This window comes from Orbicella franksi, chromosome 3 (assembly GCF_964199315.1).
Source record: "Orbicella franksi chromosome 3, jaOrbFran1.1, whole genome shotgun sequence".
Lineage (NCBI taxonomy): Eukaryota > Metazoa > Cnidaria > Anthozoa > Scleractinia > Merulinidae > Orbicella > Orbicella franksi.
In genome coordinates this window covers 4695280-4709042 of record NC_138147.1, presented here as the reverse complement: position 1 = coordinate 4709042, position 13763 = coordinate 4695280, and the positions used below count along the sequence as shown (strand labels likewise).

Below are 13763 nucleotides of genomic sequence, written 5' to 3'. Positions count from 1 at the left end.
ACATGAATTAGATTGAAAAACAACAGAAGAAAAGCAATTCTAAGTAATATAGATGCCAAATTACCGTGTGTAGTAGTCATGTCCGGTCCTAGAAATAAAAAAATAAAAAAACCAAAAATAATTTAAATTTGATTGGAAAGGAAAAAAATTAAACCGAGTCTTTATAACATCCATGCCGAACCTTACCTTCTGTTGTAGTTACCTCTGGTGCTGAAATTAGAAAGGCAAGAAATGTAAATATCATTGAACAGGAAACGTTTAAACCAAATCTAAGCCGTAGTGTCTCTGCGAATCTATACTTACCATCTGCAGTAGAAATCTCTGGTGCTGAAAATGGAAAATTACGAAGGATAAGATAGGTTAAATTCAAAAGTAACATCGATGCCAAACTTACCATCTGTAGTAGTTCTCTCTGGTGCTGAAAAACCAAAAATACGAAAGATAATATAGTTTGAAAACTAAAGAAAACAAAACAATTCCAAGTTATATCGATGCCAAACTTACCAACTGTAGCAGCTATCTCTGGTTCTAAAATTAAAAAGGCAGGAGAGAAAGATTACATTGATTTTAGAAACTTAAACAAATTGAAATTCTAGATAATATCTGTGCCAAAATTGCACTGTGGCAGTTATCTTAGTTCCAGAACGGAAAAACGGTAAATCCAATTAAAAACAAAAATTAAGTCCAATCCAGGTAGCACGTCTGCAAAACGTACCATCTGTGGTAGTTATCTCTGATGCTGATCATCCAAAAAATAAATAAATAAATAAATAAATAAATAAATTGAAAAATAACTTAAACTAAAACAAAACCAATCCTAAGCAATATTCTTGCAAAACTTACCATCTGTAATAGTTATCTCTGGTGCTGAAACTGGATAGGCAAGAAATATAAATATGATTGAACAAAAAAGGTGTATACCAATTCAAAACGGTAGTATCTATGCCAAACTTTAATACGTCTTAAGTCCTTAGCTCGGTTGGAAGTGGAAAAACAAGGAAAATAAAACTTCTGACAAACTTACCATCTCTAGTAGTTGTTTCTTGTGCTGAAAATAGAAAAGCACCAAGGATAAGTTAGATTACCAAAAAACAACAAAAGAATGTGTAAAACTAAGTAATATCGAAGTCAAACTTACCATCTGTCGAAACTATCTCTGGTGCTGAAAATGAAAAAGTATGAAGGATAAGTTAGATTTTAAAAAAAACACGTAAAACTAAGTAATGTCGAAGCCAAACTTACCACTTGTAGTAGTACTAGTTATCTCTCGTGCTAGAAATATAATGATAGGAAACATAAGTTAGATGGAATCACAAATGTTTAATCACGCCAATTCTAATTTAGATCTTGCCAAACTTACCATCTGTAGTAGTTATCTCAGGGGCTGGAAGTGGAAAAACAAGAGGATATATAGATTAGATCAATTAAAAACAAAGGTCTAATCGAAATCAAAGTAACATCTATGCCAAGCTTACCATCTGTATTAGTTATGTAAGTGTAAAACACGAAAGACTTAAACCAAAAGTCTAATCCAATTCTGAGTAACATCTATGCGAAACTTACCATCCGTGCTAGTTGTTTCTGATACTGGAAATGGAAAAAGTTCGAAAGATAAGTTTAATTGAAAACAAGACCAATCCTAAGCAATATTGAAGCCTAACTGATCATCTGTATTAGTTATCCCTTTTGTTAGAAATATTTATCCAACTTAAAGCAATATCGATGCCAAACTTACCTTCTTTAGTAGTTACCTCTGGTTCTGACGATTCTGAAATTGGAAAATCCCCAAAGCTAATTAGATTGAAACCAAAATCCCAATCACATTCTAAGCAACATATAAAACAAACTTGTCATCTGTGGTAGTTATCTCTGGTACTTCAAATGAAACAACTCGAAAACCCAATAACAATAAAACACAAAAAGTCTTAACGGATTCTTTTAAACACTGATTTCAAACTTACCAACTGTAGTAGTTATCTCTGGTGCTGGAAATAGAAAGGCACGTTTAAACAGATGAAAAATTGTGAAATATTAAGAAATATTAAACTTCAAGTAGCATTTAAGTGTGACGTACCTTCCGTGGTAGTTATCTCCGGTGCTGGAAATTAAAAGGCATGCAAGATAAAGGAAATATAGCACAAGTAGCAATGAAAAAAGTAAAAAAAATATAGCATTTATTAGCCCTTGCTTTAAAACGTTTTCAAACACCGAGAAGGGAGTTGAAACTAATACGACACGCAGCGGAATATATTTGACGAACCTTGCAGTGTTTGGAAATGTGATGTAACACTGTCTCGATTGAATATCGACCGTCAATAAAACTAAGCAGTAAACGGTGAAATGAAATCGTAAAACCTATGCTAATTAAGATGCGATATCCAAACACAGCCACGGTTATGATTAAGAACGGAAGTAATTTTATTCACGTATCAAATGTTCTAGGACGTCGAATCTTAATTGGTCAGTCATGTCCAATACTCCCAATATGAGTCGTTTCGTCTAAGGTAGTTAACAAATCGACACCCCGAAAGTCGAATTAATCTATTCAATTTGGGTGGACAAACCTCTAATTGGTGTAACTAGTTAACAATTAGACCCGTAGCCTGGAAGGGCTATGGGACAATAGCCCATGAGGAGAAGCCAAATGGGCTATTGACCCGTGGCCCTCGAGGGCGAAGGGTCTATTTGTTTTAGTATCACCCAGCTAGTCGGACAGAAAAGGCAATGATAAAGTTACCAAATGCAAGTTAAAGAAATATTTATTTGGGAATAAAACGGCGGAAAGCGTCACGCGCAATTGCGCCAATTTCGCTACTCGAGGACTATTACTAATAGTCCTCTAGTAGCGTAGCCAATTAAAATGAACGATTTGCATTAGTCCACTAGTTGGGTGATACTAAATGATAAAATTAACTAAATACAGTAGTGAAAGTTTAGATGTTACAATACTTAAAATTAAAAAAAATTCTAAAATATATTCATGTTAGAATTTAAAATACTAAGGTATATTAGACAAGAGTTTATACGAGTCCTATCACACGTGCAAAAGTCACTAGGACACAGATAACAGTTTGTACAGTAACCTCCTTCAATCAAATCCGTGAGGACTTGTTACCTTAATCTACGTTTAAAGTTTAAGGTGGCCGAATACACTTTTCGCGCGCGCTTTTGCTAATGCAATTCAGCGCGCGGACAAGGATTGCGAAAAACAAACAAGCCGTCAATAAAGCGGTTATTTTATTTACTCAACACCCGCAGTATCTCTGCTATTTTTGTCTATAATTGAACGCAGTGTATTGATGGCTTTAGTCTTTTATCACAAATATATGCTGGAAAAGGTAAAGATACAAAGAACTCAGCGATTCTCAGCTTTTTCTTTGTTACTGAAAGAACCCAGTTAAAAACAGCGCATGCGTAGTAAGTCAAAAGATTGCGATTGAATGAAAATTAGCACTCTCGGAAATACGCCTATTTCTCGAGAACCATTCATTAGAATTTCACGAAATTTGGCACGAAAATACTTTAGGAAATAAGTAACTGGAGTATTGAAAATAATTGAACTTTAACAGAGGAAACTCTCGATATTCCGGTAAACCTTCAACAAGGGATAATTAAAGATCTCTGTTAAACTATTAGCAAAATAGCGTTAACTTGTGAGAATCGTTACAAGCTTGTTGTATGCAAATTATAAAGAAAATCTAATGAATAAATTTTCTACAAATAAACAAAACCGATTTTAAATGCCTGTTTATTTTTATTCGTGTTGCCATGACAACGGCACACACATCAGCTTAACCATCAAAAAACCAAAGTTTGTGTTGTTAACTTGCTTGCTGCCATTTTTTGGGCTTTAGAGAAAAAGGTGAATGAAACACAGGTATCAAAAACTGTGTTCAGCCACCTTAATGAGTTTGAGAAGAATGAGCTTCAAATGTTTATCCAAGTCCAAGAAATGTTTGTGAAACTTACCACTTGTAGAGGTTATCTCCTGTTCTGGAAAAAGAAAGACACAAAACGTATAGAGGGGGTAATCGTGGTATAGGATATAGAAGCCTCGATCTCGAGAATTTCAAGTAAAGTCTAGCACACAAAACTTACGATCTGTAGTTAGCTTTACTTGTGTTGCAAGTGAAAAAAACAATGAAAAGTTATTGTAATTTTCTGCTTAGATCTAATTCAGTCTCGTCATCACCTTTATGTTATCATTCGTTACAATCTTATGAAATGCAAAACCTTGGACAATTTCAACTAAAACTAAAACTTTTGTGGAAGTTATACGCGAATGCACGAAATGTATCAAGTAAATAGTACCAAGGCAAAACTGGATTGATATACGAAAACTAGAACAATCTCGGGAGGCTTTCTGAACCCGACTTACCATCTGTACTAGGTATCTCTGGACCTGCAAATGAAAAGTTATGAAAGTTAAATAGATAAAGTTCATTGTAGTAATATTAAAATGAATTGCCAAACTAAAACCTTTTAAAAGTTATAACTGAGAGCCAAACGTACCAGCAATAGTAATTTCTAACACCGTAAATAAAAACAAGTGAAATGTGAAAACAATAATAAAATTACGACAAATACAAAATAGTGAAATAAATGACTAAGGACATTTTTGTTACTTACTCTCGGTAGTAGAAATTTCTGGTGCTGGCATGAAAGTGAAAAGAAACATGGCAAAAATATTAGTAATGAAACTATTTCCACTAATTTGTTTCATTTTTTTCAGTTGTAAATGAAAAGGACTTTAAGATAAATTACATATAACAATCAAACCAGATAAATTTGATTGAAAAACAGAAACTGCGAGTGATAATTTTGTCAAACTTACCGGCATTTGTAGTAAGTATTTCTGGTGCTGCAAATGAAACAGCAGAAAAGTTAACGTATAAGAATATAAAACCTACCATGACGAACTTCAACAACAACTATCACTATAGACTTACCATCTGTAGTAGTCATCTCTGGCGCTGAAAATGAAATACATGAAAGAGAAGATAAAGACAACGATAACGGAATTTTATATGAAATACAAAAAATTAAACAATTGCTAGTAATACTTGGGCTTATCATCTGAGCTGAGACTAGACTGAAATGGTAGAGGGAAAAGCTAAAATAAATACAGGTAATATTGATGTCAAACGTACCATCTGAAGTAGTTATCTTTGGTGCTGGGAGAAACAAAATATGCAATCAAAAGTAAGATCAATAAAGCCTAATTAGGGTTGAAAACAATTTAAGGACCGTGCCTACTTTTGTTAGCGCGCAGACGTTCTGCGCATCACGCAAGCCATGGTTTAAGCGCCACGCACGCGCTGGGGTTGACATTGACACAATCAGCTGCGCTATCACGTACACGACTAAAATGAAAGGAAAATTCTGCTACTGTGACCAAATCAAGTTTAATGAACCTGTACTTAAGCCAGGAACACCAGAATAGCAGCAAAACGCTAACCACTGACTGTTTATGTCTTCCAGCTGAAAACCTAGCTGTTATCTGTTGAAAATTACACTGAAATCCAACTGTAAACAGGTACCTGCAGATGGCGTAGTGCGCGCGCAAAACAAGTGCGAGATACGCAAATGTCTTCCTTACTGGGGAGGTGATAGGAAAAAATGTGACGGGCACCGTAAAAATTTTCAAAAAAGATGAATAACTTTAAAAAACCTGTGGTTACCCCTACACTTTATGTTATGAAATGGAAGTGGCAAGCCTATTCAACACGTGATTAGATTCTGGTCGTGAGCAAAAGGTATTTAGACTGTATTTTGGCTGAACCAGAAGAAGGCTGTCAGAGGCGCTAAAAGCGCTGTTGCAACGATTTTGGTATTAAAAACATACCACAAATAGTTTTTAAATGTGTTTGCTTTTCTGTATGTAAAGGCGAAATCTAAGGAAATTTGTAAAGCAAATATCCTTTCCATCTTTTTCAGAAAAATGCTGATGTCAGCATTTTTGTTGAGCTTCAAGGCTAATTATCTCGAAAAAATGCGTAGCTACCCCAATTTTTCTTTGTGGATTCCAACAGCCCTTGCAAGGATCTACTTTTTGCGCGTGGTCCTAGCCTGGCGCAAAAACCTTTGTATTTAGTAGGCACCGTCCTTAAATGCTGTTTATGTTAACCCTCAGTAGCACAACGAGTTGTAGGAAGACCCTTTCTCCCCGTATTTTTCAGAGTTCTGAAAAAGTGGTTCTGTTCTTTGATGCTGAAACTTTCAGTGGCTGTTAATTATCCCTTGAATTCCATCGTGTTACAACTGTTTCTCCGAGTCAATTGATATTGGCATAGCAACCACTCTTCTGATCTGTGGGCTCGGCCATGTCCCTTTGATAGAGTTTTTCGGAGTTTTCTTTTCAGCTTTCTTGCGCAGCGTCACAGAAATACTAATTTTGTTTTTTTGTTTACATTTCATTATAATTTTGGAATAATGTTAGCTTACGTTCCATCAATTTACCTTAGTTTCTGACTTTTTACTCCGAATTTCTGACTTTCTAGCAAAATTGGTGAAATTCAAGATGGCGGACTTTAAGACGCCTGGTAACGCAATGTGCGCTACACTTCGTCATGATCAGCAATAAACATCCTCTTAAAGAGTGAGCTTAGAGCTAACTATTAAACTCAAATCATTATCAAATGTCGTATTACAACGAAAACCTGAGGAGGTCCACCACCACCACCCCTCTCCCCTTGTACCGATACAGGGGTAAATATTGGCTGGTACTTTATGAGTTTATTCTTACCATCTACAGTAGTGATCACTGGTGCTGCAAATAAAACGTGTCAATCAGTCAATCAGCCAGTCCGTCAGTCAGTAGGTCAGTCAGTCAGTCAACAGCTAAGTAAGTAAGTAGGTACTTTATTTAGACACGTTTAGACACACAGTCCGACAGGTCAGTCCGACATTCCGACAGCCCAACAGTCGGACAGTCCGACAGTTTGATAGTCGGACAGTCGGACAGTCTGACAGACTGACAGTCCGACAGTCTGGTAGTCGGACAGTCCAACAGTCTGATAGACTAACAGTCCGACAGTAAGATAGTCAGATAGTCTGACAGTCTGACAGACTGACAGTCCGAAAGTCTGATAGTCGCACAGTCGGACAGTCCGACAGACTGACAGTACGACAGTCTGACAGTCCGACAGTCTGATAGTCGGATAGTCCGACAGTCTGACAGACTGACAGTCCGATAGTCTGATAGTCGGACAGTCCGACAGTTTGACAGACTGACTGTTCGGCAGTCAGATAGTCAGATAGTCCGACAGTCCGACAGTCTGACAGACTGACAATCCGACAGTAAGATAGTCGGATAGTCAGATAGTCCGACAGTCTGACAGACTGACAGTGCGACAGTCAGATAGACCATTTGAAAATCAGGCAGTCAGACAACCGGACAGTGGAGCAGTTATTGAAAGTTCGTCCGTCAGTCCATCTTCAGCCAGTCAGTCCCTTCTTTTAAGTTGCGTTTGTCATCCGTTTCCGGTTATAACGAGGCAACCATAATTACCACATTGTTATTTGATCAAACAATTCTGTACCTAAGACACTTCAATCAATTGCAACTATTTCGTATTCATTTCAGATCTGTCGTGTACCTGATGTGGGAGGACATTCACACTTGCACGGCTTTACAAAACATGCCATGAAGTCTAAGTATTCTCCAGGCTCAGGGCACTCGTCCACTATACATTTTCTTGTACGACTCATTTCGCCCTGCCCTTCATCTACATTACATTCAGACCAGTCACTCCAAGGACCGTAAAGCTGGCTGTTCACCACAAAGTTACCTTCAAATGAATCGGAGGGATTATATCTTTTTGTTAAATACGATTAGTTTCTAAAGAAAATGTTGTGTTGCATTGGCGGGAAATTCACCACCGGTTACTGACCAACTTCAAGTCGATCAAGGAAAATTGACCCCTATGGCGAATTTGTTAAGCTAATGTTTCGTTAACTCCAATTCTCTGTATTTGGATAATCTACTTATTTACTAATTTATTTGAATTTTCCTACCTGTAATACCCAGTACGAGGATCCAAATCAGTAACATGACTTGCAAGAGTTCTAAAAAGAAGTGAATGAGATGAGCTGCTTGGAAGACTTCAGGTCTAACCATATATCATCGATTGTTTAAATTTTGAAAAACTTTAATTCAATCTCCGGCTAGGTTGGCTTATGGATTCCATTCCTAGCTGGAACAGTGCTGACAGATTTCCCTATTTACAACAAGCTAAGGCGAGCACCTCGCACACCATGAAGGCAAAAATACAAAGCATTACCAACCCGTAATTACACCCTTTATGGCACACTCGGATTGGACGAAAATAGCCCGTGCTATGAAGAACTATTGCTTGGTGATTACAACACCGCGTAGACCCGCTCACTGGAAAATCGAAGACGAAAGGTGTTTGCCGTGACCAAAAAACACCCTGTGTGTAAGTTAAAACGTACGTGCTCACAAAGATTGGAGATGGAAATCGCTTTGTAGGCACGTAAACTGCAATCAAGGACTCAATATGCCGTTGGAAAATTACCCTTGTATATGGTGGATGCGCGCGCAGTACGAGTGGCGGTGAAAGCCGAGCTATCCTACCGACAGGACACGATGATAGTCGCTTTTCTTAACTCGAGAATTTTGGGTGTAATTTGACAAGGAACGACTTATTTTGTTCAAAATAACACAATTATTATGCTACCTGCTGGTGACACTCGACGAGTGAGTTGCGGGCGACCCATTTTTGGCGCCAAATTAAAAGCTTGAAGGTACAAAGTCTGTCATTTATTGATATGATTTTAAAGTTAGAAATTCCCTTTCGTAAATATTTGATGCCGTCTCCAGTCAGAAAAGATGCCCGACAGGATGAATGCATTTTCTATTAACATGCATTTCACGTCGGGACATTACAGATTTCCCGTCTGCTGAATCCTGATTAGCCAATTCAATTTTATGCGCACCAGCGGTATGCAAGGCCCCCGTGATGGCTGATTTGGGATTTGGACCCCTCAGGTCCCTCTCTAACTGGCAGCTCCATTCCACAAATCCTTCAAGGTGTTGAGAATAAGCCCCCTGAGGGGACTTCCTAAAGCTTAGGGTATCACCTGTTTCCCATGAATACGACTACAAAGACCTTTTGTCAATCGGGCTTAGGAAAAGCGTTCGCCGCGCGAATTGTTTTGGAAAATATTCGTCATCGTCAGTTGGCGCACAGTGATAATTTTACTAATAATTTATTGACAGTCGTGACAAAGGGAGTGGTAGTCCATTCTCCCGAGCCAGGGCTCAAGTAAAGGTGCTCGACAAAAAAAAAGCAAAAAAAACAAAAACAAAACAAAAACAAAAATACAAAAAAGAATGTGAATGTATATTATAATTCTCTTAGAACAAACTTCTTTGTAATCATAGATCGGATTACAAAGAGAATGTCTATTACCGATCACTGGAAGTAGTATATTATAATACTAACGACTACATCTGATTTACATAGGTTAAAACCGTAACGTAACGAAGCTAAAAAACAACTGAGGTGACGGGGGAGAGGGAGGGGAGCCTCCCTATTTCCTATGTGAAAGGATAGGATTTGGATATGTTAGGTTATGTGAATTGACAAAAGCCGGAGACCGCTACACACAGCAATAAGGTGAAGGTCAAATTTAATGAAGACGTCTGTACGCGCGCAGGCTAAAAACTCGAGACCTTTCTTAAGCCAAAGGGAGGGACGAAAAATTGAATTAACCCTAACGTCCGTGGCCTCAGAAAGGTGCCGCGCTAATGCCACGAGATTGTTCCACTGCTTGCAAAGGAAGGCATTGTCTGCAAGCGTGCATCCCAATAAATAGGCTTATACTAGAAATTAGATAGACATCCTGAGCGAGCGTCAAGCGTGTCTGGTCATGAATGGGGTTTTAAAGGTGAAAACAAATCTAATAAACGCTCAAATGAGCTACTCAGATTGCATTGCCGCATTTATGACATTCTAGCCGAGTTCTAACAGTATGGCAAATGTTTACGCATAATGATTTCACATTAAGACTCTACTGTAATGAAGAGATTTTCAGTTTACATCTATTTTATGTCAATTTGTAATTAATGTGCGTTCCCGATTAAGTGGACTCGTCGAACCCCTTAAGACCAGTCATTCTTAAGAATTATTTATTTTTATTATTATTGCAGACACGAAAGACGTCTCTGAAGTCGTAACCAGAAACAATTCAATATTCATAAAAAAACTCTCTGAGAGACTTGGCACGCAAGGCACTCGAGACCCTAAACCCCTTCACGCAATCATGTGGTCACGAAATTCACCGAGATCGGGGATTCACCCTCAACAAGAGTTGTGAAAGTCAAACTTAGTAACAGGCTGTTTTTCCTGTTGTAACTGTCTGAAAAACTGCGTCGCCTGGCAAAGTTAAACAACTATACCCGTGATCTACTTCACAATTATTTTTTTGTGCAAGTGTGGTCCACCAGCTTTGCAACTTGAAACTTTGCCAACGAACCAGCCGCCGCAGTTGCACCACAAAATGCTTCAAATATTATCGCAAAATCCAGTAGTTCCGGTCATCTTAATTTAGAGTTGAAAGATAGAGTTGAAAGGATAATTCATATAATTGTAACCTCATTTTCCATAATTAAACGTTGTTGAAATGTTTCCTAGTTGAAAGGTTATGATGAGTGTTCTTGCAAGATCACAGCTAAAATCTGTTTCAATGGCTTTCGTCATCATCTTTCCTAGCAGTGTCTGGTGGCACACTGGGCGTTAAGCAGTGACCATCACCTCCACCCCCCTGTTCCCCACCCCCAGAACAACACGAGGGCATATGCGCACGCTGTATTTTCCGGGGGTAGTTGATAGTTGATCTTACTCGAAGGAATCGTTTCTCTGCTTACAAATTAACAGTTCTCGTATTTTAACTAAGTATCCGTTGTTTAGTTTTGCTCGAAATATATCATGTAATTTTTGGTCTTACTGCAAAACACTTTACTCTATAAAATTATAAATCCGAGATAAGAGAAACCTCAAAAATCTGTGGCATAGTCTGGAAAGTCAGACAAAAGCACATGCCAAACTGAAGAGAGGGATTCAGTTCTTGTGCATAGATATCGTGACCACAAGATAAACTTTTCAATGAATTTTTACAATTAAACATTGGAAAACTCACCTTTTCCGTATCCCTGGCTACCAATGGCGTAGGTTGTCGAACTAGCTCAGAACTCACGAGACGTACAAGCAGCCAAAAGTTGCTTACAAAACGTCTGGTGTTTGACTGGAGAATATTAAAAGGTTTGTATTTAATTACGTCTCGTGTCCATATGATGCGATTACAGTACGAGGGTCTAGGATATCGGAAGTTGATAAGCAGTAAACAGACGACTAATCAGGCGACAAGGAAAAATAGAAACTAGATACAAAAACACAATTGAATATACAGATTATTGACTAGAATATGCACACGTCAAATGGCTCCTTTTTTGTAAAACGAACGTTTTAGGCAGCTGCTGTTTACTACTTATTATCTAACGTATTTTGCAGATTTTGGTCTCAAAAAGATCCGGGACCTCTCATCGCAATGCCACTGCGGTTTTGCATTTCTCAGGGTATTTGAATGTAAAATGATAGTGAGTAATTATCAGTCTTCATGGCATTCCACTGGCACGACTAAGACGATAGGTCACGGGCCATCCCACACTGAACTATCTACTTCCTTCCAAGGTGAATTTTCTCGCAATCATCCAGTTTTCATGGTCACAACAGCAGGAATCTAGGAACAAATTAAGACTTTTCCCGCGCTTTCACTCGCGTGACCTTCGCAGCATCGCGTGCATGCCAAGCCGTCACTGGCTCCCCGTTTCGCCGTTCTTGTGTGACACAGATACACATTTTACTGGCAAATCTGCACGAGCATTTTTATTTACATAAGATTATATTATGGCCAGACCTAATGCTTAAGTATCCGGCAGCCCCATGTTTTAATCCATTCGGTCCGTCTTGAACAGGAAAAGGCACAACTTTAGCCCAAATTAATGGTTACAGAGCGGTTCTCTCTTTCAAGCAGCTTAGTTATTCGTTTCTTGGCAACAATCGCATCACAAAATGCGAGGAAAGTCTTTCCGAAAGTTTCACCTCATTCCACGACCACCTACAAGTGTTATCCAATAGCTGTAATTTGTGAAGTATTTGTCGCCCTTAGTTTGTTCAAGAACTTAATCTGTTCGGTTTGTCGCTCTGTTGTTGTGATTTCAAAACCTGCTACGTCCGGGGCAAGGTATTTATAACAGCTCTTTAGCGCATGAGAAACAGAACCGCTCGTGTGTCAAATTTTACTGGACCCTTACTGATCGCAAATTCTTTCAGCGACCTGACAAAAACTAACTTATGAAAATAACAGATAGTTTCTTTATTCACGTTGAAAACGACCGATTACCGCTTACATTGATCCTATAATAACAAGACTAAGAACTTTAAAGGGCCTTTCATTTGTGTTGACATGACGGGGGAGGGGGAGGGGGGAGAGAAGGAGGAGTTACATTTTATTTTAGGAAGCTGAAAAGGCGGATTATTACAAATTATAGGCCGTTTTATGGGAGGGGGGTTGTCTGAAACTTCAGGAATGGATGTTTTATTTTCTTTGTCAGGAAGGGGTCGTATTAAACGGCCAGCCCTATTAGGTGGTCAGCAATGAATTCAAAGTCCCGATGATGGCTTTTCTACTGTCTTTTTTTTCTTTGTTACCTCTTTTAAGCGGCCAGCCCTCAGCCCTCATTGTTTACAGTCTAAAAGTACTCACAAAATGGATTCAATTCAGTACATTTTAATGATACTTTACACAAACGCTTTAAAGATGTGTAGTTATGAGAATTTTGCATCATGGTACTGAACATTGTTTCTTCTACCATCTTATACGCTCCTTATACTTGGTTAACATTTCTATGACTGGTGTGTATTCGGGTGTTCAATGAAACATTTATGTAAAACCTTTAAATATACCCCTCCCCCTGCTCCTAACCTCCCCCCCCCCCCTAGTTCACAGGGCTAATTTGGGCTCTCGGAGACCGAAGTAAAACTTTAAAGCCTTATTTCTCAAAATGACCAAATAGACGGATCATCAATATCTCGCACACGATATCTCCACTGGGTTTTAACCGAATGTTGTCAAATATTCAACACTGATGAAGGACATAATTATCTAGGTCTTAAACCTCCAAAATTTGCAATTTATGAAATTTTTCCCTGTTATTTAGTTAATATAGTTAATATTAGTTAATATTAATGTATTTTTTCAACATTTCAAGAGAAAAACCCCCTCAAAACACAGTTTTCTGAGGTTTGTCTCCAGGACAACTTGCTTATGGACAGGATGAACTTAATTCCATACTTCTCGAACCATTCATTATTACGTTATCGTGTTTATAATGAACACCACTTTTAACACTAAGGAGCTAGTTATTCATTAACTATCATGGCACGTGACCTGGAAAAGCTCATTTATGAAGTCAGAGTGCAAAGTCCTTTAACGTGATACCAAAACTGTTCCACAGAGTTGTTTTGCAGAAAAAAAAAAAAAAAAAATTTTAGGTATAAGACCACCTTAAGGCGGGGGTATACCTGAAAAAATGCAACTTTTTTGAACTCTTATACCAATCAGGATATAATTCCAAACCACAGACAACTATATATCATTGGAAAGCTATTTAATCAAAGATTATAAAATTTGCTGTTTTAGTGACACCCCTTGCATGTATCACGTGACACGGGCTGGTC

General features: G+C 38.1%; 1 protein-coding gene across 1 annotated transcript in view; it reads right to left on the bottom strand.

Moving 5' to 3' along the window:
• Positions 1–11285, bottom strand: part of LOC145480813 (uncharacterized) — an 87755-nt gene extending 76470 nt beyond the window's left edge. Inside the window, exons 1-22 of the mRNA XM_081459137.1 lie at positions 11164–11285; positions 8017–8067; positions 7599–7790; positions 5151–5174; positions 4950–4973; positions 4835–4861; positions 4630–4653; positions 4379–4402; positions 3970–3993; positions 2075–2098; positions 1962–1985; positions 1736–1768; positions 1564–1587; positions 1361–1384; positions 1243–1272; positions 1139–1162; positions 1025–1048; positions 844–873; positions 505–528; positions 395–418; positions 187–327; positions 65–88 (exon numbers count right to left, since the gene is read on the bottom strand). Coding sequence (XP_081315263.1) covers positions 65–88; positions 187–327; positions 395–418; positions 505–528; positions 844–873; positions 1025–1048; positions 1139–1162; positions 1243–1272; positions 1361–1384; positions 1564–1587; positions 1736–1768; positions 1962–1985; positions 2075–2098; positions 3970–3993; positions 4379–4402; positions 4630–4653; positions 4835–4861; positions 4950–4973; positions 5151–5174; positions 7599–7790; positions 8017–8053 — 826 coding nt within the window. The 5' untranslated portion in view covers positions 8054–8067; positions 11164–11285. The remainder of the gene's footprint in view (positions 1–64; positions 89–186; positions 328–394; positions 419–504; positions 529–843; positions 874–1024; positions 1049–1138; positions 1163–1242; positions 1273–1360; positions 1385–1563; positions 1588–1735; positions 1769–1961; positions 1986–2074; positions 2099–3969; positions 3994–4378; positions 4403–4629; positions 4654–4834; positions 4862–4949; positions 4974–5150; positions 5175–7598; positions 7791–8016; positions 8068–11163) is intronic.
• Between the last annotated feature and the right edge of the window lie 2478 nt (positions 11286–13763).